At 45.6% G+C, this 27,865-nt stretch overlaps 1 protein-coding gene across 1 annotated transcript; it reads right to left on the bottom strand.

Moving 5' to 3' along the window:
* Positions 1–249: 249 nt before the first annotated feature.
* On the bottom strand, positions 250–21,857 carry PCCB (propionyl-CoA carboxylase subunit beta). The gene is made up of 15 exons (XM_074546970.1): positions 21,643–21,857; positions 19,897–20,016; positions 17,575–17,643; positions 16,447–16,503; positions 14,284–14,397; positions 13,223–13,333; positions 12,809–12,917; positions 11,794–11,914; positions 7,704–7,785; positions 6,131–6,254; positions 4,766–4,873; positions 2,622–2,722; positions 1,377–1,475; positions 1,172–1,265; positions 250–521 (listed from the first exon to the last, which is right to left on the bottom strand). Exons 1-15 carry the CDS (start codon positions 21,799–21,801, stop codon positions 400–402), a joined length of 1,590 nt encoding a protein of 529 aa, XP_074403071.1. The 5' UTR covers positions 21,802–21,857; the 3' UTR covers positions 250–399.
* Between the last annotated feature and the right edge of the window lie 6,008 nt (positions 21,858–27,865).

Below are 27,865 nucleotides of genomic sequence, written 5' to 3'. Positions count from 1 at the left end.
TCAGTCAGTGGTGGAGCCAAACTCCAAAGTCTGTGGCAGTGGAATACCCTTGAACTCCACAGGGGTCCAACTTCCCTTGGGGTGGGAGGTGGTTCAGGCAGGACTGAGCCACCTCCAGGGCCTACAGAATGAGGGAATGTTTGACCTTGAGCAATTAGTAACAGCTCACCTGCAGCAGGCAGGGCAGGGTGTGTTGAGTATTAACCACCAAGAAAGGGTTTAGAGAGGCAAACTGGTCAGACCCCCAGATTAAATATATGCTATGATTTATTGATGATTATTGTCAAAAATCAAAATTAAAAGAACTATTTCTATTGCCAAGCAGCCCTCCATTAACCAGAGAGTTAACTAGAACTCATATTCAGAATGTCTCCCAGCACAGGCAGCCCCTGCTCACCCTCACAGTGGGATGTTGGCGTGTTTCTTCCAAGGACTGGACTGGGATTTACTGGCCAGGACAGCGAGGTCATGGCAGATGCGAGTACGGGTGGTCGAAGGCTGGATGATGTCATCAACAAACCCTGCAAAAGACAAAAACAAAAAAACCTTCAACCTGACCAACCATGAAGTGTTTGCCTCCCAGCCTTCTGTGCCTAGGCTAACCCATAAGTTAGCAAAATCAAAACAATGGCTGGAATAAATAAGTTCACAAGTTATAAATTAACTACATTTAAAACAGACTGAGAAGGAAACATTCCTGAGTCTGTTTTTTAATTCTGAATATAACTTGCCTTTTAGAGCACAGTTACTGCTCCAAAACTGGAAGCAGAAACAGTGGAAAAACTTGAGAACTGAGAGTTCTGGAGAACATAACTGGCCCTAATCTTTCTTCAGGCCACTGCTTTGCATTGAGGGCTGTATAACAGATTGTCAAAGCACCTTGTGCTATAAAGGAAAAGGGTGGATTTTGAGACACCTTCCACTACCTCCACAACTGAAAATCCACTTTGCAGAGCAGTCCCTGCTTTTCACCTTGTCTTTGCAGCTGAAGGTGTGTCGTGTCCAGATGTTGTCCACATGCACAGATTGTGGTTAAGCATCACCTTTCTAACTCAGATACAACTATCTTACCTAAATAACATAATTGTTAGCAAAAGGTTTACTCAATAGCACAACTTTATCTCCATGCAATGGCAAACCAAGTGAAACACAGTGTGGGAGACAACCATACCTCTTACAGCAGCAGGGAAAGGGTTTGCAAACTTATCCACGTACTCCTCCTCTGCATTTGCCTCCTTTCCTCTGAAGATGATCTGGACAGCACCCTGGGAACAGAAGGGCTCTGTCAGTGACAGTTCCTCAGGCCGTGCCCTCCAGGTGAGGGAGTATTGCCCTGCCATGGTGCTGGCACCGCAGTGAGGAGGGCCTGGACTCACCTTGGCTCCCATCACGGCCACCTCAGCTGTGGGCCAGGCGTAGTTCACATCTCCTCGCAAGTGCTTGGAGCTCATCACGTCGTAGGCACCTCCATAGGCCTGTGACACAAACCAGGGCAGCCACTCCAGGAGTGGCCCTGCAGCAGCAACAGCCTGCATTGCTCCTGCAGCTTTGCCTAGTCCAGAGACAAGCAGCTGGGGGTTTACTCTGAAGGAGAGCGTGAGCATCTCCACTTTGTGGCAGCCATCTCCTAGGAACAGACACCACTTCAACCAGAGCCCCAAAAGAGCAAGGAAGGGGGCTGCTGACAAAGCCCATTCTGCAAGGCAGGCAGAAAGGGGTCAGTGTGTACCCAGACCAGCAGGCCTCAACCTGCACCCTGCACATGCACACAAACCAAGCAGGCAGTGTGCTTCTGGAATTTCCTGGCCAGGGAGTGCAGCACTCAGGCTCTGCAGTGCTCCACTCTGGAACTGGAAATGCTCCAGACAGCAGTGATGAACAGATACTGCAGGACTGCAGAGCAAACTGCAGTGCAGTCCCTGTCAGGGCAGTACTGAACAGTGCAGCAGGGCTGCAGGATGGACAAACACTGCATGGAAATACTTGGAAAAATCAGAGAAGGCAAAGAACAGAAAGTTCTTTTAGATTTTTACTGTGATAAGCCAAGAGAGTATCAGAAAAACAAGCAAGAGGGGCAGAGCAGCAAGGAGAAGACTAAGGTTGTAAGGTGCCAGCCCCAGAGCTGATGGCAGTAGGGTGTCAGGTACCTTATGGAGAAAGGAAGATGAGGTAGAGCATGGCAGAAGTCTGGGGAGGAAAAGAAGCCACGTGAGTGTTCAGCCTGCAGACAGCAGAAGACGCATGTAGCCAGTGCTGGGTTTGCAGAGGGAGGCTCAAGAGGCAAGAAAGCAGAATTGCTGCAAACAGATGGCATGTCCTTAGTGAGACAGGCTGGGTGACACAGGACAAGTACTTGAGTGAAGGCATTCCAGAGAGAAAGCAGGGAGCAGAAATTGGGAGTTCCAGATGGGTACAGAGACAAGTGGAAGGAAGGAACTAAGTCTGGGAATAGAAGTGGCCTCTCATAATGTTATACAAGGAGGTGTTACCAAATGGGACAAACAGAGATGTGACAATGATAGAAAGCACCACTGGGACAGGTGGACAAAGCTTGGTTTAACTAAAATTGCCACTGGTTCAAAAGGAACTCCGGAAGACCTCCATGGAATTTGCCAGCTTACCTTTCTAGTGATGACAGTGATCTTAGGCACAGTTGCCTCTGCAAAGGCAAAGAGCAGCTTGGCACCATGACGAATAATCCCCCCGTACTCCTGAGCCGTGCCTGCAAAGGACAGGGAACTGCTTCACTCCGGGGAATTCACACAAGCCCATCATCCATCACCAGGAGCAAACCTGACCACCACCACAGCCATGTTAATACCCTGCAGAAGATGATGCCAGGCAGTGTTCTCTGCAAGATACTGAGCAACTCAACAGTCAGAGCAGCGGCTGTTTGCATGGAAGGTCAGAGAAGCCAAGCTCAGCTAGATGGGACCTTCCTAGGAACAAAATACATTTAGAGCATTTTCAAGACTCCAGATGTGACCAGCAGGAGGAAACAGAATCTGTTAGTTAATCTGAGATTTCTAATGCTAATGGGCTAATCTTGCCAAATTCCTTAAAACACAGCAGTTTTTGGATCATAATCAAACCTCAGGTCTCATCTCTTCAGGTTTGTCTTTTTTTTTCCCCTTCCATTTATCTGCTTTCAAACCAACATTTTATTGTGCCGTATCAATCAATATTTATTGTGCAGTAGCAGTCACTACTTTGTATTAGCTATATGGAAACGGTTCTTGGATTCTGAGCAACTGCTCAAATCTGCATTGCTGGAGTGTCTGCTTACACCAAGCCACTGCCTGGTCCATACCAGGGGAGGTGGCTGAGCCTACACTGGCAAGGAAGGAGAGGAACTCCTGGTTAAAATGTGCCAACTCCATTGTGTTAAAACAGGAACTGGAATGTGGAATAGTCACATTCTAATGCTTTGGGAACTGCAGAGGCCTCAAGGTAAATCATGGTTTATACAACAGTATTAACATTAGACTTGATTGTATAACATTTATAGTCCTCTCTCAACCTGTTTTGTAATGGGTCATTTTAATAGTACCTGCTCAGAGAGCCTGTGCTGAAAGCAGGCTCATCACAGCCCTTTCCCCACTGATGTACCTCTAAATACAGGCATTTTCCACTGAAAAGTGTCTTGGAGCATCAAAGAGCCTTTAAGAAGCCTGAGCATGAGGCAAGCACATTGTCCTTTACCTTTATCTTGGAGTTTTACATCACTGGAACCTAGGAGCTGGAAGCTAATTTTCTGTATCTTTTCTGTCTTTCTGATGTTTTCCCTTCCTCCTTCTTCTTCTTCTTCTCTTCTTACAGACCGTGACATTGAATGGGTTTAAAGGCTTTCTATGTTCAGTGGTCTAAGTCTATGTTTTGATAAGTGATCTTATGCTGCATTTACTGTTTTGCTAATGTTCCTTAATTTTCTATAGTTTTCCAGTAAACTTTAGTGGTTTTTATCTCTTGAAACTATTTGGTTGGGATTTTCTCCTTTGTGTCTACCCAGAGCCCTAGGTGTGAGTGACAGAGCTGTCACAGCCCCTCTGGGCAGCAGATGGGGGTGGAACATCCTCCAGTGGCCCTGGCTGCCCCTGCTCCCTTCCCAGAGCCAGCAGTGAACTCTCCCCCCATCCTGTCCCACAACCAGGGACACAGCCCTGGACTGCCTCCCCTGGCCCAGCACAGCCGGTGCACGGTCTGCTGCTGCCACCCTGCCCAGCAAGAGCTGCAGGGGGCAAACAACACCTAAAAACACAGCTCAGCATGTACCTTGGTATAATACAGCCATCAGTGTAACCTCACAGCACTCAGAACAAGGGCAGCATCTCCAGGGAATGCAGGTTTTCCCCTTGCACAGGTCCCAGTCACAGCTTTTGGCAGCAGGACAGAGCTTTCCAGTGCATGGTGTCCCCAAGCCTGGCTCTGGCAAACTGGCCATCCCAGTGTGTCTGGCAGGCTGCTGCAGACTGCAGTATCACCTGGCTGTGTGATGTGTCTCCCTCCTTAGGTAACTCCAGCAAAGCCTTGTGACTCCTGACACACTGGTTATTTAGGCACTATTTCATTTTCCTGCAATTTCTTGCACATTTCACTATCCTTTGTGATGACTACTGGAGTTAGAATACAGAATTTCTCTCCCAAAAAGTGGGAATTTAAAACCTGGTTTAAGTCTACCGTAGCAAAAGTCTTCTCTGAGTTCTGAACATGGATTTTTAGCACCAACACCATCATGCACCACATGAACTCTAAGGGTAAGGCATACCTGGCAGAAACCCAGGAACATCCACAAACGTGATCAGGGGGATGTTGAAGGCATCACAGAACCGAACAAAGCGGGCTCCTTTCACAGAAGAGTTTATGTCCAAGCACCCTGGGGTTAAGAGCACACAAAAAGGGGTTAGCAACTCCAGGGATCTGCAGTAATTCAAGGTAACTCAAAATCACACTATTTTAGCTGTATTGTCTTCTTAAAACAAAGGAAAAGCTTATCTGTAGATAGTGTGGAGATAATCTGCCATGAAGCTTTCCTGGTTTAGAACTAAGATCACAGAATAAGCTACACTCAAAGGCTCATTTCATTTTTCTGATTCTGTGTGCAAAGACTTTCTATCCCAAAACATAACAGTTTAATATCATACATGTAATTTAAAACACTTTTCTGTAACTCTCTCTTCATTAGTATTTTTCAGATCAGTCATACTGAAAGGTAACAGAGTTCTCCATTAAAAAACCACAAACATTAAACAGTCCAACAATTTTTGAGAAAAATCAGCATTTCTGGTAGACACACTGTGAAGTGCTTCTGTTTCAGTGCCATTTAGAATTATATTATTTACAACTATATTAAAACAAAACACATTTTGTATCAAAGCCTCTATATGAAATGTTAAAATGAGCTATTAAGATTTAAAATGCTAAATGAAGGTTAAATTTATTTTAAAACCTTCTGTCTAGTTTCTTGATGGTCATATCTTGTAGAGATGAAATGAATGAAATACCATACTGGGTCATCTGATTTTTCCAAACAAATAGATACAAGAATTTAAAAAACCAAGAAAACCAGAATGTTCTGACTAGGGAAGGTCACTTCAGAAATTACTGAGTAAGGAGAGAAAGCAAAATCCCTGAGAGTTATGAAGGGTGATATTAGCTAGAGCTGCACGTGGTACCTTCAGATCCAAAGCGTGTGAGGTAAAGAGCTCCACACTTGTGCATCTGCAGGCTTTGCACTGTTCACTTACAGTGAGATGGCAAAGTCCCCTCACCTACAGATGAGTTTGAGGGTTATTACTGCCATGGAAGGAAGTGTGAGGCTTCCATGCTATGGTTACCCCAGTTAATTGCAGGCTGCTGCCAAATGAGTGATGCTCTTTTCCCCACCCTGTGTGCAGCTGCTGCTCCTCCTGGGCTGGATGCAGCACTGATTTAATCAAGATCACCTTGTTAGCCACTAAAGAAATGGTTTGCAGTTTGTTTCACAGCTGTATTACAGTGAGGTTCAAGACAAAGCAAGCAGTGGAACACCACAGAATGAGTGGAGGAGCACACAGCACACAGCTCTGACCTCACCCAGTGTGCAGGGAGAGACAGAGGCAAGGCACTGTAAGAGCTCACCCTGGGCTCTAACCTGAGGCTACTTTGGGCTGGTTGCCCACGATCCCAACGGTGCGTCCGTTCATCCTGGCAAAGCCAACCACGATGTTCCTGGCATAGCTTGGCATGATCTCAAAGAATTCCCTCTCATCCACAATCTGCAAGGCAGAGGCAGGCAGAGCTCGTATGAGGCCAAGCAGAGGTGCATAAATACACAGGCAAACACAAACTCAGTTACTTTAGTATTGCAACTTTTAAAAGAGTTCTGAACTTGCAGAATTTTGAAGGAAAGAGAGGGAGAAAAACCTTTTAGTCTTTGCAGCCTTCATTGCAAGAATTAACTACAGAGACTACCAAAACTGTCAGTTGAGTGTTCCATCAGGGAACACCTTTATGACTGAAGGGAGCCTTTCTTCCTGGCTTAGAACAAAATGCAAATCACCTGTTAAGAACTTCTTTCTCACCTCTTAATTAGCAACAGCCTTACAGAGCGATTTCCAGTGATGAAACAGTACTTCCTGGAGCCCAGAAGCTCCCTGTGACACATTTGATGTAATCTCTCTGTCTTGGCAAGCTCAGAGCCCTTTCGTGGAGCAGCCAGCACAGCCCTGGGTCAGTGCTGGCCGTGCCCCAGGGAATGCAGGGAATACAGTGCCCAGGCAGCATCCCCTGGAACCACACACCCCTGTGGCTGCACTTCCCTCGGGCTGGAGCTGTGTGTGCCCTGCCAGGGACAGCCCTGGTGCATGAGGCACGATCAGAACTCAGCACGTTCCAGGAGATCACAATCATCCATGGAGCAGTAGCGACACCTACACATGGCTGCCTGGGCTTCCAGCAGGATTCCCCAGTTCCATCTGGTTTTGGCAGCTGTTCCCAAATACACTGCAGTGTGCCAGTCATTTCATTAGCCTCAGTCTTTAAAAAGTTGTGAAAAATGTAAGCAGTATAAAAGTGGTGTTATTTCTTTCCTTAATACTTCCCAAAATCTGTGGGAGGGCTTGAGGGTTTTCTCCTAATTCACCTAATGATTTATATTACAACCACCTTTTAACTTTCATTACACACAGTACTGAAAATCACAGTGGAAGAATCCAGGGATTAAAAATACCCTGAGCTTGCTTTCACCACTAAAATGAGTCCAAATGCAACCAGTTGCAAACTTTGTAATTTCAAAAAAATAGACGTATTTTCTTGTACTGCATATGTACATTATCTCAGCATAAACAGGGAAGGGTAAATCTGTGCATTCTATTACTTTTATACAGAACTGCCAGAATCCAAGACAGAAGCACCAAGGTTCAGGCAGGGGCCAAGCAACAGAACTCAAGGGGGGTTCTGACCCCAGAAAGAATTCAATTGCAGCACCCTTCATCTGTATATAGAGCATAAAATGTAACCTGAAAACAAATCTTGGGATTCTGTTAAAATATATTTTTCCCCTGCAGTTTTTGTTGCCCATTCACAGGTAGCAATAGTCACTTATAAAGACTGAAATAAATAAGTAACAGTATCTGTATCTTCAGTGCCATTCTCCTGGTTTCTGTGAATTATTTAGACCCACAATGTAATATATGCATCTTTAATGTGAACACTGTCAGACTTACAGAGTGTATGATATCCAGCATATCATAGGCTTTGGCTGACTCACTTGGGACAATGGTGTCCAGCTCTGGAACAGGACGGTCACTGTGGAGAGAAGTGTGAGCAACAACATTTAAAGACCAAATGAACACCAAGACCAAAAATTCAATTAAACATTTCCACCTCTCAGAAACTTCAGAACCTCCTCCGATATGGAGAAAAGAAGCGGTTCTGTTAATCTGGGGCAGCCTGAGCAGCCTCCTGCTGAAGGAGACCCCTCTCCCAGAGGCAGCTGTGCTGAGGAAGCCCCGCGCAGCCCGGCCCGGCGGGGCGGGGCGGACACGGCCGGGAGGCGGCCGGGCTGCAGGGGGCACTGCCGGCTCACGGGACACACGGGGCTGGCTGATGCCTTAAGTTTTAGTTTCTGTATTTTTCAGATTCTCTACTGTCTTAGTGTGTGACTCTGAACTTCATGTTAAGTGTTAGTAATTCTCTTCACAGGGTAGTTAGACAAAACAATCCCTTTCCAGCTTGAGAACCAAGAACAAATGTTACAGCCTCAGGCCCAAAGTATAAACAACAGCAAATTGAGAAGAGCAAAGCAGGAGATGGAACTTCATAACCTGAAGCTGTAATTGGACAATTGATCCCACTATGTAAATGGACCAAAACGTATACAAGTGTGAAAACTTGTGACCAGTCGACCATCGTGGGCAGAGCCACAGCTGGGCTCTGGTACTGCCCAAGGTGTATCCTTTTAGGGCCCTTTAATAAACACCTGCTTTATTCCTGTAACTGTGTGTAGCCTCTGTTCTGGGTCAGCCTCTCAAGGCACCCTGGGGGCACAGCCCAGAGGCTGCAGGGGACACGGGGTCCCTGCAGCTGCCAGGCAGAGCCCTTGTCCCAGGGCAGCCCGAGGCTCCCTGCCACACACAGCACCTCAGAACTGCACACTCACCTGCCTGCCCACGCTGTCACCCGGAGCTCTGAACACACTGAGCTGCAGCAAACCTTTCCATGCTCATTTCCCCACCCCAAACAAGCAGAGTGGGAAAAACATACAGAGAAAACATATCCACCCTGTGTCTTCCCTTCACAGGCTGTGTTTAAAGACTCTCCTGTTTCTCCACTTACAGTGACACATTTCCACGTGGAGGTTTCCTGTAACACAGATCCTGCCATGCCATCAGCAGTGACAGGATCAGTTCCCCAGCTTTGCTCACATTACCCTCATTAGGGATCCACTCAGCAGTGGCACCCACTGGGTCTGAGGATTCAGTGCAGGGGTGTCAATTTTTATCAGTCACCACTGAGAAGGTTTCAGGGAGTATAATATTTGTGCTATTCCATAAAAATAGTGATCTCTGTAACAAATGGTGTTTCTATGGGAGTTCTTACTGAATTAATATTTTAACAATGCCATGATTTAGTACATTTTGAATAAGACAACACAAGGCTCTAGCCACACAATTCAAAACTGAAGAAAGTGATGTGCAGTTAGACAAAGTCAGACAAAAGTTTAAAGTGCAGCCCCATGGCTGCCTCTGGGCTCCCTCAGACACACGGGATGAGGGAGGGGAGGGAAGAGACAGCCATTTATACAACAAACCTGACAGCAACACTTCAAGTGCTTTTTCCATACAAATACAAATATTGCACACAAACACTTCCACAAAATGATACAATGGAACCTTAATGTGAAGAAGTTAAACTTGTTTTAACATACTAAACCCTAAGATAAAAACAATTCTAAACTTTATTGAGTGTAAAGCAGATACAGATGTGCTCCAAGCTCTGTCCCACACAGCTCTGTGACCTGTGGTACCCAAAGGACAGCAGTGAAAAGATGAAATTATTGCTCCCATAAATTCACAGTGCTGAAGGAAATTTTAACAGCATTAAAATACTCATCAGCAAAACAAAGACATTATCCAGGACACCATGTTTGAAAATCTCCTTCAAATGTCTACAGACACAGGACATCTGGAGCTTGCTGCTGCACTCACTGGGCTTCAGAGTGTTTGTCCCAGCTCCCATTGGTGGGACAGAACTGCTGCTCATTGTTACAGCCTGTGACAGGGGAGACACCCTCACCAGATGGACACTGGCTTTCATTCAGTGCACAAGTCAAACTGCTCCTGGTTACCACAGCTGGCAATAACCTCCTCCAGAGGTTTGCAGAGACACAGAGAGAGGTAAAATCCCACCATGCCATGGAGCAAATGCAATGCATCAGACACCTCCCAAAGGCAGGGGACATCTCACCAGGGACAGCTGGGTACTGCAAGAAGCTTGTGAGCCCTTGGAACCCAGGCACTGCCAACACACACTCACCAACACAACCTTCAGCAGCCAAGGCTGGCATTTTTCAACACCAAAAACAACTTACCTGAATAGAGGGAAAAACAAACCAATCAAACAACCCTCAACAGCCCCAGGACTTCACAATAAAAGCACAAGTAGGTTACATTTAATTTGTGGCAATTTCTTGTGTGGTGAAAACAATGCAATAAGAAAGCAATTACTCTAGAGGAACAGACTGGGACTGGAGCAGCTGTAAGGATCAAACACATCAATCCCAAGCAGAAGGAATCTATTAAGATGTCAGTTTGTCCAGATGAAATAATACCAATCTGTGCATTAGGACCATAAATGGGAGAGCTATTGGAAATGCTGCCATAAAACCAAATAAATTTAACAAATATATTTGCCTTCACATGTATAAAGGCTACTAAACTGAAGTTCTTAGTACAAATTGCTTTTATTATATCTCATGCCTTGTAAAAGATCAGTTCTTTTTTTCTTAAGGGACACAAATCTCTTATACTTCAGTAGCTACAACCTCACTGACTGCTTCTCACAAATAAACTGCCTGTTATAAAGTACATTGATTTAAAAAAATGGACTGTTGCTTCTACAGTGAAATTAAAACACCAAAATCAAGTCTGTAGATATCAATTGTCCCAGTACAACTTGTTGAATGTTTATAAAGACCATGATAACCTCAAAGATAATCCCCCAACTCAAGATATTTGCTTTGGTTTTGTCACTAACAAACCAGAGCAGCTGAGAATAGAACAGAACCAGACTGGCACAGTTTAATGAGCTCCTAAAGATCAACACCTACCTCAGCAAAATTTAGGACTAGTAATTAATTGACCTGTCAGGCCATTCTCTAAAAGAAAATGGCAAATTTCTTTTTAAAAAAGTGAGAAATGTATCTCAGGGACCAGCACAGTGATTTGTAAAATCAATCCAAAAGCACCTCCTCAAACAAACTTACACAGACACTGAAAAGCACAGTGAGGGATAAAGAGAAAATAACCCTCAGACTCACAGATTAAAATCATCACACATGAAGAGCCCCAGGACATATCACCCACATGTGAGGAGCTGAAAGGAACAAATTCAGGCACCACTCCCATGCAGGAGAATGCAACAGCCTCTTGAGGGTTCCCTAGGGAAAGGCTGAATTTCGAGTGCAACTGGAGCTTGGGTCAGAATGCTTTTACTGCACTGACATTCTCTGCCTTCCAGCCCTAGCAAGGCTCTCTGCTCAGTGTCCTGTGCTCTCTGGCTGTCTCTCAGCTCCTGCAAAAATTCCCTGATAAAAGTCCAGACAGTTGCCATTTTTCCCCTCTTGAAATGGCTCAAGTTCTTCCTGTATTATGTTGCCAACTCCACAATGAGCCTGAGACAAGTACATAACACACAAAGCTTTCTGCCTCCTTGTTGCCTGCCCACCTCTAACCCTTACAAGCAGAACTCATCCAACAGACACAGCTGACAGAACAGGGCAAGTTCCCCCCACTGCCACTCCATGTGCTGTTTCGTACCTCTCTTGCTTGTTGTAAGGGACTGGGCAGCCCACCTGAGCAGAGATTGCTTTTCCCCAAATTCTGCACACAGCCTGAACAACAGCCCTTTCAAAAAACAGAATTAAACCTAACAGCGAACACACACATGTTGGAACACTTCCCATATTCACATACAGAATGCAGAATTATCTGCCAAGATCCCAGGCACAGAGCACCCATATCTCAGTGCCCAGAAGCCAGAGAAGCCATGAAATGCAGTGCCCAAGAGCCCAGAGCTCAGCCAGGCTGCCCTTACCTGGGATCATGGCACTCGCACACTGGAGCTGGGTCCCGGTTGCTCAGGGGTAAATAATTAAAGAACTCCCGCAGGTTCAGCAGAGCATCGATGTCATTCTCAAAGGCTCTGTGTGCAACTCCTGCACAGACACAGCACAGCAGGCATGGAAATCATTGTGCAAGCTGTCCTTTCCAAACAGGTATCAATAAAGATAGAAACAAGCAACAGCAGGACTCTTTAAACTTGAGCTGTTAACAATCAGGAGTCTTAAGCCACCAAATCTGACCAGCTAAAAATATCTAGAAAACATGTGCTGTGTCAAACTTCCTCCAGAACAGGTCTGCATTGTTGACCTCATATGTCAAATAATGTGAAGTGGTTTATCAGCTGGCACAGCCCTACCTGGACTCCAGCCTTCTGGAACTCTGACTGGGTTACTGTGCTGCACCCAAGTGTTGGACTACAAGTGCTTTTTATAAAAGGGCTGGATCTGGGCAGCATCTGGGTGTGTGGTTTTGGTTCACCATCAGCTCAGTTCACACAGAATTTGAGATCCTGCAGTCATTTGAGTCTTGAGAAGATTCATGACCCACAGATGTTTTCACAGAGAGGAAAAGAGGGAAGAAGTGCTTCAGCTCACACTGCCACTTGGTTTGTAGTTAAGCAGTTCAATCAATCACATTAGTGAGCAAACAAGGGACTGCTGAGAATCTTTCAACCCATGCAAATGTCTGGACAACAAACAAAAAATCCCCACCCCAGGCTGACTTCACTAAGCCCTACTCCCTGACAGTATTCCCACTTCTAGCATCTTTTGTGGGTTTGCTGCTTTCTCTTCCAAACCCCAGAACTCTCCCTTCATGTTCTGTTACTACACAGGAGCTGCAGGAAAGCAGATGCAGAGTCAGATCCCGTGCTTAGGCACAGCTTTGTCCCTCAGACTCATCTGGACTGGCCAATGGGCTGTTTAGCCCATTTACTCTCATTTACTCTGAGCACAATTAGCATGTTCTGTAAAGCCCCCAGCTCTCACCAGACACTGCAGTGTGTGTCTTTGCACCCCCAAGCTGCTCCTGGGTGACATCTTCATTGGTGACAGACTTCACCACGTCAGGCCCAGTGATGAACAGGTAGGATGTGTCCTGGGGTAGGGGAAAAGCAGGAACAGTGAATGCCAGTGCCAAGCTGCAAAAGCACCCAAGGAACAGCCACAGCCTCTAGAGACTTCCCTTAAAATAAGAAGAGGGACAAATTTCTTTAAAAGGCTACATTTCATTAAAATCCACTGAAAATGCAATTGTCCACAAGTTACCTGGGAAAGTTTTTCTCAATTTTTCATGCAAAATAAAAATCCAAAGCAGGAGATCATATTGGAAAATACCCATTCCCATATGGTCACTTAGTGTGTGATCAATGCCACCAGCAGCAGCTGAGGACAAACCCTTACCTTCACCATGAATGTGAAATCAGTTAAGGCAGGAGAATACACGGCTCCACCAGCACAAGGACCCATGATGAGGGAGATTTGGGGAACGACACCAGAACACAAAACATTTCTCTGAAAATGGGAAAAAAAACCCAGCTGGTTTTACCAAAGTGTATCTTTAAATCTGTGCCCAGATTCTGCAAGAATTCACCATCACAAACAGGACTGTTTTATCTACTGGCAGACAAATATCTGGAGAGAATCTCTTGATGCAAATTGAACCAAAATAAGTTTCTTATTTCTGTTCCCATACAGCTGATTCCCTTTGCCATGCAATGACTGCAAAAGGGACAGCATGAGCCACCTCAGTAGATGCTGCCAGGGAAAAACCTGCACTGAGCCTGCAGTGGGAAGGAGTGGATGTCCCTGATATTTGAATGTGTAGGTACACTGTGCTCAGAGGGAGAAGCAAGCTTACTGACCAGGTGAGGGAGGGATTTTTTATAATCAGGTTTCTGCACTGGCTTGAATTTTACACAAAGGTGAAAGGTTGCCATCCAGCATGGACGGTGTGTTGTTCAAAAATCCACTTACACTGCTTGGTGCTCCAGTGGGTCACAACGACTTCTGTAACTGTTCCTCCCAGACTGCACCCCAAAACCTGGCAGCATCTGACTGACCTGACATCCCACCTGCTTTCCTACTGAAAGGACAGTGTTCTGTGCATGCAACTTCATGAAAAGTATTTTAGCAGCATATAAAAGAATGTCATTTCTGTGAAAAAATGAGCAGCAGTGCGCCTTGGAGAAAAAGTCTAGGACACAAAACTTTCAGCAGAGCAATCAACACTGGACATCCCCATTCTCACTACACACTGGATCACAGAGCTTTACAGAGCTCAGCATGACCCTTGGGTACATGTGCCCAAAGCTAAGAAAAGAACCAAGGTCTGAGTCTTATTATCCTTTTATCCTTTGGCTGTAACAGAACAATAACCTTAACATCGACTTACAAACACCCACTTGCATGTTGTGCCCACCTTTGAGGATGCCAAAGTGCCTGGCCTGCAGCAGCCTACTCACCAAGAATATGTCTGCATAGCCTGCCAAGGACTCCACTCCCTCCTGGATCCGGGCTCCTCCAGAGTCATTCAGCCCAATCACGGGGGCTCCGACCATGGCAGCCTGATCCATGATCTAGTGATGAACACAAACTCCTCAGTACTGACCCAGCTGAGCTGAACCCCAAAGAATATCTGCCTTCCAGCTGGGCATCTCCACGCTCAGCACTGGATCTGGATAATGCAGAGTTTGTGACATGGTCACAGGAGAGGGGCTGTGCAGCTGAGGGCTGCCCCTGTTCACAAGGGGCCTCAACTGCACCTCAAACATCCCCTCAGCTGTGTCTCATCTGCTCCTCAAAGTTTGTTGCAGTGGTGGCTGTGGAATCTCCCTAAGCTCTGTATATTCTAATGCTTGATTGCCCTTTTTAGAACTTCTTTGGGAGGACTAAATTACATCTTTCCTCCAGAAATTTAAACATTACATTTGTCTTGATACACAGCAGTGAGGGAGAGCAATTAGCTATTCTTGGCCTTTACTTCTGGGAACATTCAAGTACCTCAAATCTCTCTTCAGTCTTCATATTGCTCTTCATGTTTCCAGGCTAAGCACCATCAATTCAGTCCCACATCCTGTTTTCTAGGGCTCTGATCATTTTGGTTACTTGCCTCAAGATCATACACAATACTATAACAGAGCCTTGAGTAGGAGGACTGAATTCCTTACATTCCTTGCACAAAATATTCCTGATTATTAAATTCCAGTAAAATGTCTGCCATTTTCATAACACTACAGCACTGGCACATTATGTTAAGACCTGTTTTAACATCAAGATCTGCTTTAGCTCCTAAATAATTTTTGTAAAACATCAGTTAATCCCCATTTTGAATTTTGAAGTTGCTTTTCCCTATCCTTTCAATCATTGTAATAAAATTATTTCAGACAATCTTTAACTTAAGTGATTTGCAAATCCAGTCCCATCTTTCAGAGTGCTTGTAGCATCAGCCTTGAATTTTATATTGCCTAGAAACACAGAAAGTGTTGACACTTGGTGCCACTCAAGTCAGTGGGCAGGAGACCCAAAACTCCAGCCCAAACAGGAGCTGGTGGTAACTATTTCTGTACAGTCCCAGAATTCTCTGACATGTTCTGCTGTTTTCCAGGGACCTGGATATGGATTTTCTTTCCCAAGGCTCTTCCAAGTTCTTCCTAAAGCACTGACAAAGCCTGACCCCCAAAGCAACTCATTCCCTTAGAGCCTTCCAGCTTTGGGGCTCACCAAGAGCAGCACCAACCAGGAAGGCCCCACATTTTTTCTGGTTTTGTGATCAGACCCTGCTGCTTTAGAAAGAAGAGATCAAAGAACACCCACCAGAAACCATCCCATCATTTCAGTGCCTTTCCATCCCTCCCCAGGACAGACACCACAAAGCTCCAGTGTGAAAGCGTAATTCAAGTCCTTCCTAATATCAAGACCAGGTAAAACCAAATAATTGTTATCTAGTTTTCTACTTTTATACCCACACACTCCTGAGGAGTGTATGGCAAAGAACAGTTATTTCCACAGCATAAAAGGCATTGTGCCTTTCCACAGCAAAAATCTTGTTTCTGATTCCATGGCAAGAAAATTCAGGAAGATTTCCCAGTACACAGCACTCAACACTCATCCATGAAAGAGTTCTTGTCTCCCGGGGTTCAAAAACCCTTCTCACAAGACAAGCAGACAAACAGGAATAAATAGCCACAAGTGTTTGATAAGAGAAACTGTCAGGGTCAAGGTGACCTCAGAGTTGTAAAACTGATTATCTTCAGGCTGTTTACTTGTTACATTTGCCTTCTTTTGAAATATTACACACTTTCACAGCACACTGTTTAGAGGAAAAAGTTTCTCCGAATTCATTCCTCTTTTCTCCAGTGGACAATGAGCAGTTAATTGATATTTGTACTTGGCAAGTCTCTCACCCTTTGCAGTAGAGTAGAAAACATAACTTAATCTAACAAAGTGTGCATTACCTGGAAAAGCTCACCCACACTCAGGAAGTTTCCAGAGGCACCACTCTCAGGCATGGCACACATCAGAGCACACTAAAGTCAGTAACCAAACATTTTCTCCAAAGTCATTATCACAACAGACTGAAAAAAGAATGCTGACAATTTTTTTTGTTTTCTTCTGTGCCATATTACCTTGCAGATCTTCTGGGCATGAGCTCCAGACAAACTGCCTCCAAATACAGTAAAATCCTGAAAATAAAGCAAATTTTCAGATTAAGGAAAGAATAATTTCAGTAAAATGCTGTCAATTATTGCTAGTAAACAACATAATCCTACAGTGCTCTGTATTTGGTATGCTGCTTCAAAACAACTGACTCCCTCAGAGCAGCCTGCAGATGATCCCAGCTCAATACAAGCATCCTTCACAAGGAGGAAACACAAACCTGGACACACATGACCATTCCAGACCCATGAGTTATGTCCTAGGGGTGCTGTAGGGACTGTGTCAGCCAAAATGCCTAAGCAGAAAAATCTCTAACAGGCCCTGGGACTGATCCAGAAGAAAAAGAGGATTATTGACACCTCCTGGCACTAACAGAGCCCAGAGGCAGCTCCCAGGGAGTTTCTCTGTTGCATTCCTATCAAGTCTCACTCCCAAAGAAGCCCCAAAAACTGTGTGGACAGAGACAGCATGGCCATGACTGACATTTGAACCAAAAAGGTTCAGCATCTCAGGAGGCAGCTCCATTTGGAGGGAAAAAAGTCTTTAAATATAAAAAGGGAGGGGTGTATCATGAAGGGGCACTCTTAAATTCTACTAATACAAAAACTGCCCCCTGCTTGTGTTCTAAAATGAAGGTTTGTCTTTGGCTCCTCTCCACATGCTCAGGCCCACGTACCAGTGACTCTCCTTGGAAGGAGCACACATCCAAGACAAAAAAGGCAGAGAGTAAATCTTGCTCCAAGGTAACACAGCTACAGCCACTTTGGCCATGACAGCAAATGAACAAAGGCTACTTTGTGGCCCAGAACAGAGCAGCACTTACTAATGATCTGAAAGAAAGCCTTTCACAGTGAGTGACCAAGATAAGTCTCTACCTAAGATGTTTCCTCTGAAATACTTTTATTTTAATATAAAAAATATATTTTAACATAAAAAGTATATTTTATCTATTTATATGCTATCACAAGCTTTTTTGCTTCTTGTCTGAGGGTGCCCTGCTTCCTCCCACAGGTACATTGCCACATGGCCACACTGAACTATTGTGAACTTGTCCTTTGAAGTAAGTTCCCACTACTTAACAACAAGTAAAACTTTACCTGACTGAAAACATAAGCCAGTCTGCCATTAATCCTTCCACGGCCAGTCACCACGCTGTCACCAGGGTACTGCATTAAAAACAGACAAATTCATTGAAAATGCAACAAATGATGTCTCCTAAAACTTCCACAAACTCCTACTAAGACAAAGCAAAGACTGATTTCCTGGGAGGTCTCATCTTCCATGTCTGCAGTGGGGGCTCCACAAAGATTTTCCCCAGCTGTAAAAAGGAAAACTACAGGTAATATCACATCTTCATTATGTATTAGAGTAAAGATCATGGAACTTAGCAGGTTCCCTTCAAATTCAGAATATCTGAAATTAAGACAAATCATGCCCTCAGAGACAGGACAGGATGTACCTTTTATCAGGACTAGCTGATGGTTTTGAAAGAATGGACATAGTGCACAAACCTCTGAGGTGTTGATACAGGATGAAAACCAATCCTGGACAGATCCAAAAATATAATTACAGTCACCTCAAGTACTTGAACTTGACCTGTCCCATTTTTCACACTGTAAATAAGGGAAAAAAAGAACTGGCCAAGGAAATGGAGCCTGTGAGTCTTAAAATGTGCTTCATCTTTCTAATAAAAAAATATATAGAATTCCTTCAAGACAACAGCAGGAAAGGAACTTTGCTGGCTTGTCAGTAAGAAAGGGAATTTCAAGCACTGAAGTGCTTTTTGTTGTTTGGTATTAAAATTAAAACAAAAAAGGAAGGAAAAGGGGAAGTGTGTGCTGCAGGGACACTCTAAGGAGCACTCATGCCCAGGTGATTTGCTGTCAGGAAGGTCCCACTTGCCTGGTGCCTTTTCTCAGGCTCACACACAGCACTGCTCTCAGCCCCTGGCACACAGAACAGCAGCACACACCTGGACTTCAGCCACTGCCACGTGAAGGTGACTCCCAAAATCCCCAGCAGCCTACAGAGCAGTCTGGATGTGAGCACAAGTCCTACCCTACCCTCAGAAAGTTCCAGGGACTCTGAGAAATTCAATGCTAAACTAATATTCCAGCTCAGTGGCCACAGTTAGGTCATCTGTTGTGAAACTGTGCTCTGTAAACACAATCTGCAGCTCACTGAAGGGTGAATTCTGAAACACAAGGAAAAAATTAACCCTCTTGTCACACTCAGGACTCTGCTGCCCCTCCTATTTTCAGAAATAGCAATTTGTTATCAACAATGTGAGATGCAGCATGGAGTAACTCAATGAGAGGCAACTCTGGCAGTTCTTTGAGTTTGCTGGGGAAACAGAGTGAAAACAACAGAGGAGAAAAGATGATTGCTCTGCTATCCCCTGAGAGGGGAGGAGGTCTAACACAACATCCTTCCCTGCTCCAAGTGTCATCAGCCTCCCGTGTGACCCAACAAACAAATCCTTCACCTTTGCCACTCCCAGCACCTCTGCTGGAACCCTGCTGTCCCCTCCCTCATCCACAGCCTGAAGGACTGAAAGCCAAGGAAGTGGTTTAAGAGCTGCACAAACAGAAGTTGTAATTACTGTGTGCAGCACAGGGCACACACAGAGAGCTCCTCACTCCACACCAACAACCCACAGCAAGCAGCTTTTGGCTGCAGGAAGATTCAGGAACAGGCACATCAGCACCAGGCACTGACACCCCAGCAGCTCACTGGTGCCTTCTAGCAGAGCACAGCAGAACACTTTTCCCAGGCAGAACATTATCAGGCATCAACACCATGGTGAGAGACTTTGGGGGGCACAGATTTTCCCTGTGTGTGTGGAACTCCCTGTACCATGCTGGTTTAGGATACATGGCCACATAGCCACAAAGTGCCTCAGCAAGCAGGGTGCAAATGGATAACAGAGCACTACAAATGCTGGGACTCCCAAACATTCAGATCAGATTGTAAAAGCCTCAAGGATTTTATGACTGTTGTTTGGCAGGCATAAATATAGATCTGAGTTGTTTCAGCCAAGAACTCTAATCCTACCTGTAGGGAAACAGAAATATCTACCTTGATTTTCCCCTCAAATCTGATCTGATTGATGAAATTGCACCAACAAAGCTCTGCAGCCTCCTCTACTGTTTAAAATGCAAATCTAAGACAATTCCCAGGAAGGTATTTGAACCAAACAAGTGACCTTATGAAAAAGGTATCAAGTTTAGACAACAGAACACTCTGTAAGGTATTAAATGGAAACTGAGAGTAATGAGAGCAAATTTACAAAACAAAATTATACATAAAGAGAAAACAAATAGTAAAAATCACATGTGAACAGAAGAGCCCATTTTCAACCAGTGGGCTGACTGCATAGCAGAGGACACTGAAACAAGAGTTCTATGAAATAAAACTACCTTATTCTTGCTAGAGTCCATCCCAAAGTCAGTACATCTGTGTTCCACAAACATGTCATATTCATCAAAACTGTCGGGGTCCAACAGCAGCAGAATTCGTTCCCTTGCTGTCAGCTTTCCCTGAAACAGAGCAAGCAACAATTAACAGAGCCACCAGGTGATTCTGGCCGTTTGCTGACCCCCAGCAGATGCAGTTTCATCAGGCAAAACCTCACCTGATCTGTTACACAGGGTCCATTAAACAACTGCAGGCCCCCAAAGCTGCAAATAGCAGTGATTATCCTCCTCAAAAACAAACCTCATGCAAGCCAGACTCTGAAAAGAAGGCTGACTGTTGGAGCAGCACTACCACAGGAGGAAGGAAGCAATCTCAGAGACTTTTCAACAGGATATAAATGCATCACAGCTATTTTTGCCTATACATTTAAATGCTGCTATTGAGACCTTTTTTCTATTCTTAACCAGGGAACCCTTCCACAGCTAGACCAGTCCTCCCCAACAGCTCAGGATTCAATTCATTGTGCTCAAATATTATTTGATTGCAGTAAATAAGAGGGAAGAGGAAGTGTGACAGCCTGCAGGGATCTCCTGACAAAATCCTTCTGTTTTTTTTCCTGCTGGACACTGTTACAGGCAAAAGTAAAGTAATGGTGAAATGCCAAGAACAGAATCAATTGACCAGATATACATGTCCTTTGCTCACTGTTATGTAGTAAAAAATGACTGCAAAGTTCTTTATATCTTAAACTACCGAACAAATCTGTTCTTTCCAACCATGGTCAGCATCTGTCTGCAAAGGCAGGGCACCTGGGTTGTGTCCTTTAGGGGATGACATGACCCTGCTTCAACATGACACTGTAACACAGCTCAGCTTTTACAAACCATCTGACCAGCAGGCCAAAAAGCTCATGAAAAGCAGGAAATGCAGGAAAGCCTAATGAAAGCCACAATATTAGTTTATATAAAACATAAGCTGTTTGAGGCCCTAGACATGCAGAAGTGCTTGTATATTTGTGTGTCAGTGTCTTGAATGTAACTCAGCAAGATTGAGCTCTCTTCACATGTTGTATAATTGGAGAGGGACACTGCTGACAGGCAGAGTGATCGCTGAGGGAGCCTTCATGGGAATCGCCATTCCCACCCCCTTGATGCCTACAAACCACCTTGCACCACGCTGAAAAGGTCTCCCAGCAAGAGGCAATAAACAGCAAACCTCTGCTGTCACTCCCATCAGCACTGCCCACATTCTGAACGACAGAGGCAGGAGACTAAAAACCCACCTGTTGTCATCCCTCACACCTGTCTTTTCCTCCGCTTTATTTCCACTCTTTTAACTCTTTGCATTCATCTCAGAGATCAGATTAAATTTGCCACAGTGGTGTAAAGATGAAGCTGTTGCTCAGAAGTGTTAAGCAACCTAGAACTGATTTACCATTGACATGCAGAAGTTGCAACTTCTGTGTACCCTATGTCTCACACACATTGCAGCCAACCAATAACCACTCTGAGGTAAAGGAATTAGTAAAGCAATTGTTCTTTTTTCTACCCAGAGTAACAGGCAATGCAGTCTTAAGCGCTGTTTGAGGAAACCTTCCCGCAAAGGGGTGTCTGCAGTACCACGCGAAGCCGCGCGTCCCCAGAGCGGAACGGAGCCCCGCCGTGCACGGCCTGCCCTCCCCGGCCAGCGTGCGCCCGGCGGCTGCGGGACAGGGCTCTGTCCCCCCCGGCCACCTGTGCTGGGCTCACCCGCTTGTGCTGGGCGTCGATGCGGGCCTGGCCGCCGCCGAGCAGCGCGGCTCGGCGCTTCTCCTCGATGCGCTGGGGCACGGGGGGCGGGCGGGCCCCCGAGGCGGCGCGGCCCCGGCACAAGCCCAGCGCCCGCCGCAGCACCCGCACGGCCGCCATGTCCCTGCGCTGCGCCTGCGCGCCCGCCCCGGCCCGGCCCCGGCCCCGCTCCCGCTCCGCCGCCCGGGTGTCCCGGCTACGGCAGGGGCGCTGCGGGCACACGGCTCCGGGAGGCTCCGGGAGGCCCGGGTAGGGCCGCTGCAGCACCGGGCCCGGCGCAGGCCGCTGAACGAGCCCAGCCCTCCGCGGCCAGATTGTTCAGCGCTGTTGTCTGTGCGCAGAGACAGCGGGAAAATGCATCAGCTTTTCCCCCTTTCCTGCGTGGCGGAGAGATTTGTGGCGCTTCAGAAGCGGGGAAGGCAAGCAGGGATGTCAGCTCGCAAGATTAGTTGTCCTCTCTTTGTTACAAATGCCAGAAAGTATTTCTTAGGAAAACGGTCCCTGTGACACCCCGGCACCGATTCCGTGCCGCCTGCTATGAAGAGGCACTGGGCTCTTTTCACGGCACGCTTTCGGACGGATGAGGCGAATCGAGACCCCTTAAGAAGGGAGTGGGCCGGGATGTGCGGGGAATACGCAGCGCACACAGCGAGTGCCCGAGCTGCAGTGTATCCGCAATCCAGAGATCTGATGTCATCGCCTCCCAGGCAGTTCTCCAGTGTGCAGGCGCAGCCATCTGTGCAGCAGATCATTTGTTACCCCCGCAGGCCACCTCCGACACCGACCACCAACAAACCCCCGGCCAGTTCCAAGTAGGGCGAGGTGAGTATTGCCTCAGTGTGCACATACCACGCATGAAATGCACGAGCGTGGCCCTGTAGATACCACAAGTCTGGGGAATCTCCAAGAATGGAAATTCTTGGATTACATAGCATGTACAAGCTGCTGTACGATAATTCATTTTGAAAGGGCTCTCAGGCTCCAGTCCAGCGTCCTACTCAGAACAGACTCAGCACTGAATTCATACCATTTTGTCAGCTGGATCTTAAAAGTCTGCAAGGACAGAGGCTGGCACACCTTTCTCAGTGTGAGTTCCAGTGTCTGACTGGCTCCACGGGGAGCTGATTCCCCCAGTCCACTCTACTCAGTAGCAACCTGCCTTGTTTCAGTTTAGGACAGCTGTCTCTTGTCCCCTGCCTGTGCACTTCAGCCAGGAGGGGTTAGTGAGGTGACAGCCACAGGCTCTCCTGTACTAGAAAGCAGCTGCTAGGGATGTCCCCAGTGTCCACTCCAGATAAAGATAAAGCCCAGCTCCTCAGCCTCTCCTCCTGGGGCAAGTGCTCCACCCTCACCATCATGCTACCCCTGCTCACCATGATGTGCTAACCTAGACACAGCTGTGCAGCAAGAGATCCTGTCAGAAACCTCGCCCAGAGTCAGACACCTGACATTCACTGCTCTTCCCTCATCACAGAACCTCACTTTGTCACCAGAAGGCACTGGGGTTGGTGACATGATTTATTCCTGCTTAATCTATGCTGGCTATTCCCAATCACCTTCTCCACGTGACCACAAAGGCAGCCAAGAACACTTGTGCCATGGCTTTCCTCCCAGCCCAGAATGAAGGGGATCACCTGACAGTCACAGGCTTTTGTAGATGGGAGTAAGCCCAGGCTTTCCCCGGCCCTCAGGAATCCCCCTGATCTCCATGACCTTTCAAAGACAACATGGCATCACTGCAACATCTGCCAGCTTTCTCCACCCACTTGGGTCATCCTGTCGGTTCCCCAGAATGTGTCAAACTGGCTCAAACACCCCCACTATTGGAGCCCCCTCCTTGAGCCCGGCCTGCAGGCACACAGGCCTGGGGAGATCCTGGCAGTGAAGATCAGGACAAGAAAGGCACCAAGCAGCTCAGCCCACACACTGCTGAGCAGGAGGCTGCTTCAGCCCCCAGCCTGAGTGCATTCCTGATGCCAGCTGCATTCCTGACCTATCTGTGAGATAGCTGCTCCTTGACAGCAGCCAAACAGGCATTGCACCCTTCCCACTCAGGAAGTTTCTCCTGGTCACAAAACAGATCAGGCAGAAATCAGACCACAGATATTTGAAGCGAAAGTCTCCACTATCCCCCTCAGGTGGGTTCAGCATCACTCAGGCTGCCTGCAATAGCCTCCTAATTAAAAACACACTCAAAAGAGCAACTCTGAAACTTCAGAAATTAAAATAACCACTATTCAGAACATGGGTCACATGCAAAAGAGGTTGGGAATCTGCATTCTGGGAACAAAGGGGTTTCAAAAAGCCCCCATCCTGGAGGACAAGGGCATGGCAAGGGGAGCCAGCAGAGGCAAAAGGGCATTCTTTGGATAGTTGACGTTCTGTCCAATAGAAGAGCAGAAGGGGAGACAGAATTGTCAGGAATTGCAGGTTACATGTGAAAAAAACAGGGTGGAGAGGCAAAAAATCCTTTTAGGAGCAACTTGCTGGAAGTGTGAAAACTCGTAAATTCTTTTTCAAATGCCTGAGAAGAAGGAAGCACGCCAGAGATTCTGGCAGTAAAACAAGCCAAGATTAAAAGGATTGTTCAGACTATCCAACAGAAATAATAATAATTATTTTTGGTTTGTTTTATCTGAATCCAGTGCAAAGGAACTTGAGAAGATTTCTGAGCTAAAAAGCCTGGGTCTTTCCAGGGTTTTTACTTGAATGTTTACTGGGTACACTGAAGGTCCTGTTTCACCCCCAAAGAGGAGAAGATTAAGTTCTAGAACAAGTCCTTCAGGACCAAACTGTTTTCACCTCAGTGTTACAAGGTTTTTCAGAGATAACTTGCTTAAATTTGAAGTCTCTTACTAAAAACTCCCATGGCAGGTGGCTGGTGCAATGTCCGTTTTTAAGACAGGCACTAAGGGACCTAAGAAAACTTTAAACCTGTAAATCCGATATGAATTATGAAGCAAAATGCCAAAAAGTCCACCAACCCAATCCACAAACCCCAGTATTAGCAAACACATAACCAGGACATACTGGGGAGCAGTTGGCAGAGATTTTGTATAGAGATTCCTGCCTGCACATCTATGGCTTTATTTAGTGAAGTCAAACATGTAAAATGGAGATCCTGTTCATATAAAAACTCAGATTTCCAGAGGCCTTTGAGAATGTCCCTGATTAGGAGCTCTTGAAACTAAGTTGTCATTAGATTAAAGGAATTCACCTCACAGAGCTCAGAGACAAATGTAAATCAAGTGGATGTTAAGATGCACTGGGGAAAACCAAACTCCAAGAACACATGTTTGATCACAAAAGGAACAAGTTCACAAAAACATCAGCTCCATTTTCAATAGTGGCCAAAGAGTCAAAAGGTCCTGGACACATGAATGGAGAAGGGATCTACCTAGGAATACAAAATGAAAGGAGCTGCTATCTCTCTGTAGGCCCCCAAGACACAAATTGCTGGAAGAGTGTGCTAGGAAAGTATCACTGTATGCTTACAGTATTTATTACTGTTCCCTACATATTGGTCACCGCCTGCTTTTGGAAGCAGGATACCAGACTAGTTCTGACAGTCATTTGTACAGTCCAATATTGTTAGAATTGTCAAGCTAGAGATTGTCACAAGGATGCATCAGAAACTCCAGGCAGTTTCTCAGTAAGTCCCCACAATGAATATCAGTGAAAGAGAAGCAAGTATTTTGAGGCCAAATCCAGTTACAAGAGGACTTTAAACCATGAGAAAAGAGTCTCCTGACATTCAGATTTTCCATTTTCAGTCAAATAGTAATTTGTGCTTGGTTTTGGTAAACAGTAGGGGGGAATAAAACCCAGTTCCAATATCAATTTGTATTGCTGTAGGGAACCTGCCAAGGCCAAAGTCAGCTGATGTGCTTAAATCAGAGGGGTAACTCAGGTGTGTAAGAGGCACATTCTTGTATGTAGGGGAGGATAATCCCTAAACCCAAATTAAACTGGAGCACATGCAGAGTTGAACCAGTATTTCTGCATTAGCAGTTTGGCTCAGAATCAGCTCAACTATTTAGTGCTAATCCCAGATCATCTCCATTTGCTCTGGGCTGTTCCAAAGTGAGAGTCCTGTTCTGACAAAACTCCTGCACTCCTGCAAGCACAGGTTCAGACCAGACTCACAACCCACATCAGAGATGAGCTGGGCACTCAGCAAAGGAGCAGGTCTCCAAAACTGGATTTATAGATACTAAGGCCAGAAGTGACTGCTGTGATTACATCAGACATGCTGTACCATGTGAGATTGTCTCAGCAAGATATTCTATGAATTACATATTTTAATCAACTATCAAGTACTTGTATTGCATTGTTAAAAGGAGAACTTCATATTGTTTGTTTGATGCAGTGAAATAATCAGTCTGTACTGGTTTCTCAAAAAAGTCAGAACACCTCAGAGTGAAGATGAAGTGTGTGTCAGGGGGTCACCACAAAGGACCTATTGAAAGATGTAATTGTGGTCTTACAGCTTCAGAATAAGGAAATACACCACAGGAATTAAGCATCTCTCTGTCATCAGGCACGACACTTCTCACTACAGGACACCAGAAATGCTCTACTCAAAAAAGAGGTGCACAGAGGACATATGGATCTAAGAAGTCACCTTTAGGAAGTCACAGTAATACTAATTTGTCCAGATTGGGAACAAGGCAGTTAAGGAAACAAGCAAAGCCGTTGTTTTCCAGCAGCTCTTCTGTCCCACTTACAGGTAAGCCCCAAAAGAGAAGGGCCAGAATATCCCTGCTTAAGTCATAACAGTAAAACAAACCACCGAGCTGATTTGTTTTGTTTTGTTTTTGAATGAGGGGCTCCCTGGGTGAGTTTCTGTGGCACTTCCCAACCTCACAGCTCAGAGGGCAGCAGGGAAGAGCACGATGCTCCTGGAAGTAAAAGTGAACAGCCAGCTCAATTATGCCAATTCATTATGCAAATGCAGAACTTGCCCACGTGCTCCTCCCAAAGCTGAGCTGGCAAACAGGTGTAAGAGCCACAGCACGAGTAGAGTGGCACTGCACTGCACTGGCAGAGGGCACAGGATCCTCCTGGCACAGGGAAACCAACAAGAACCCCCAGCCTAAACTAGCAACAGCTGCCTTTGGATTTACAGCTCCATATCCAGAGAAGAACTTTAATTTCTTTGTTTAGCAACACCAGAAAAACATGAACAGCTTCAGTGAGGAGGTGGATTGCTGTGAGCTCTATCAATGTCCTCCTTGTATGCTTCTGACATACACACTGGGAATGTGTGTTGTGACACTTTTGAAAGGTAAGCTAAATGGATTTTTTTTCATTAGCTGCAATATAAAGTTCACTCACACGGTTCATGTAAGTACAACTATAAGGCAAAAAGAACTGAAAAGGGGATTTGTGGTGGTTTGAGCTCACCTGACAGAACTTCAGAGTTGCACAGATGTATCTCTTAAGTTCTGCTTATACAATGTAATAACAAGAGGAGGAATTTGATTACCAAAGATCTAATATGATATGCAAAATGCACATACTTGATGCTGATTCAAATAGAACAATTATTAGGCCAGACATGCTCACACAGCTGCAGAAAAGCTATTGCAGCTACACCCACTAGCCTGGTTCAAACTGGGGAAGGGCTGGGACAACTGAAAGAGAAAGCTGCGCTCAACAATAAATGCTGGAGGAGATACCCTACAAATTCATCCTATGAATATTCCCTTCAAATATATGCCCCAAATGAAGTAAATGAACTGTGGGGGATTGGCTTGTGGAGAACAATAAGCAAACCCCTTAACAATAGTGACATGGTGGATGGGGTTTGTGCTGAGATCCCAAGGACCTTAAAATTGTTGGGAATATTCTTTCTCAGGGCCTTGGGAATCCAAGCCACAAACAGATTCCTGATTATTTGCTGGGTGTTTCTGAAAGCAGTAGATAGTTTAAAAATACCAAAGAACACCAAACAAACAAAACCCCACACACAGTTACAAAGAACTGGTGGGTCTAACAGGCACTGCTATAAACTGTACAGCATTGAATATTCCAATGTCCAAAGCAGATAAGAAATGTTCTGGCTTAGAACAAGGAATTCCTCCTACCAGAAAAGACACAAACTGTACTGAACTATTCCAGGTCTCAAGAATGATAATGGAGATGGCCTTTTTTGTTTTGTTTCATTCCCCCAAAGAAAAAA

The sequence above is a fragment of the Zonotrichia albicollis genome, chromosome 9, assembly GCF_047830755.1.
Source record: "Zonotrichia albicollis isolate bZonAlb1 chromosome 9, bZonAlb1.hap1, whole genome shotgun sequence".
NCBI lineage: Eukaryota > Metazoa > Chordata > Aves > Passeriformes > Passerellidae > Zonotrichia > Zonotrichia albicollis.
Note: the sequence above shows the minus strand (reverse complement) of the source record. Positions and strands in the feature narration are given on the sequence as shown.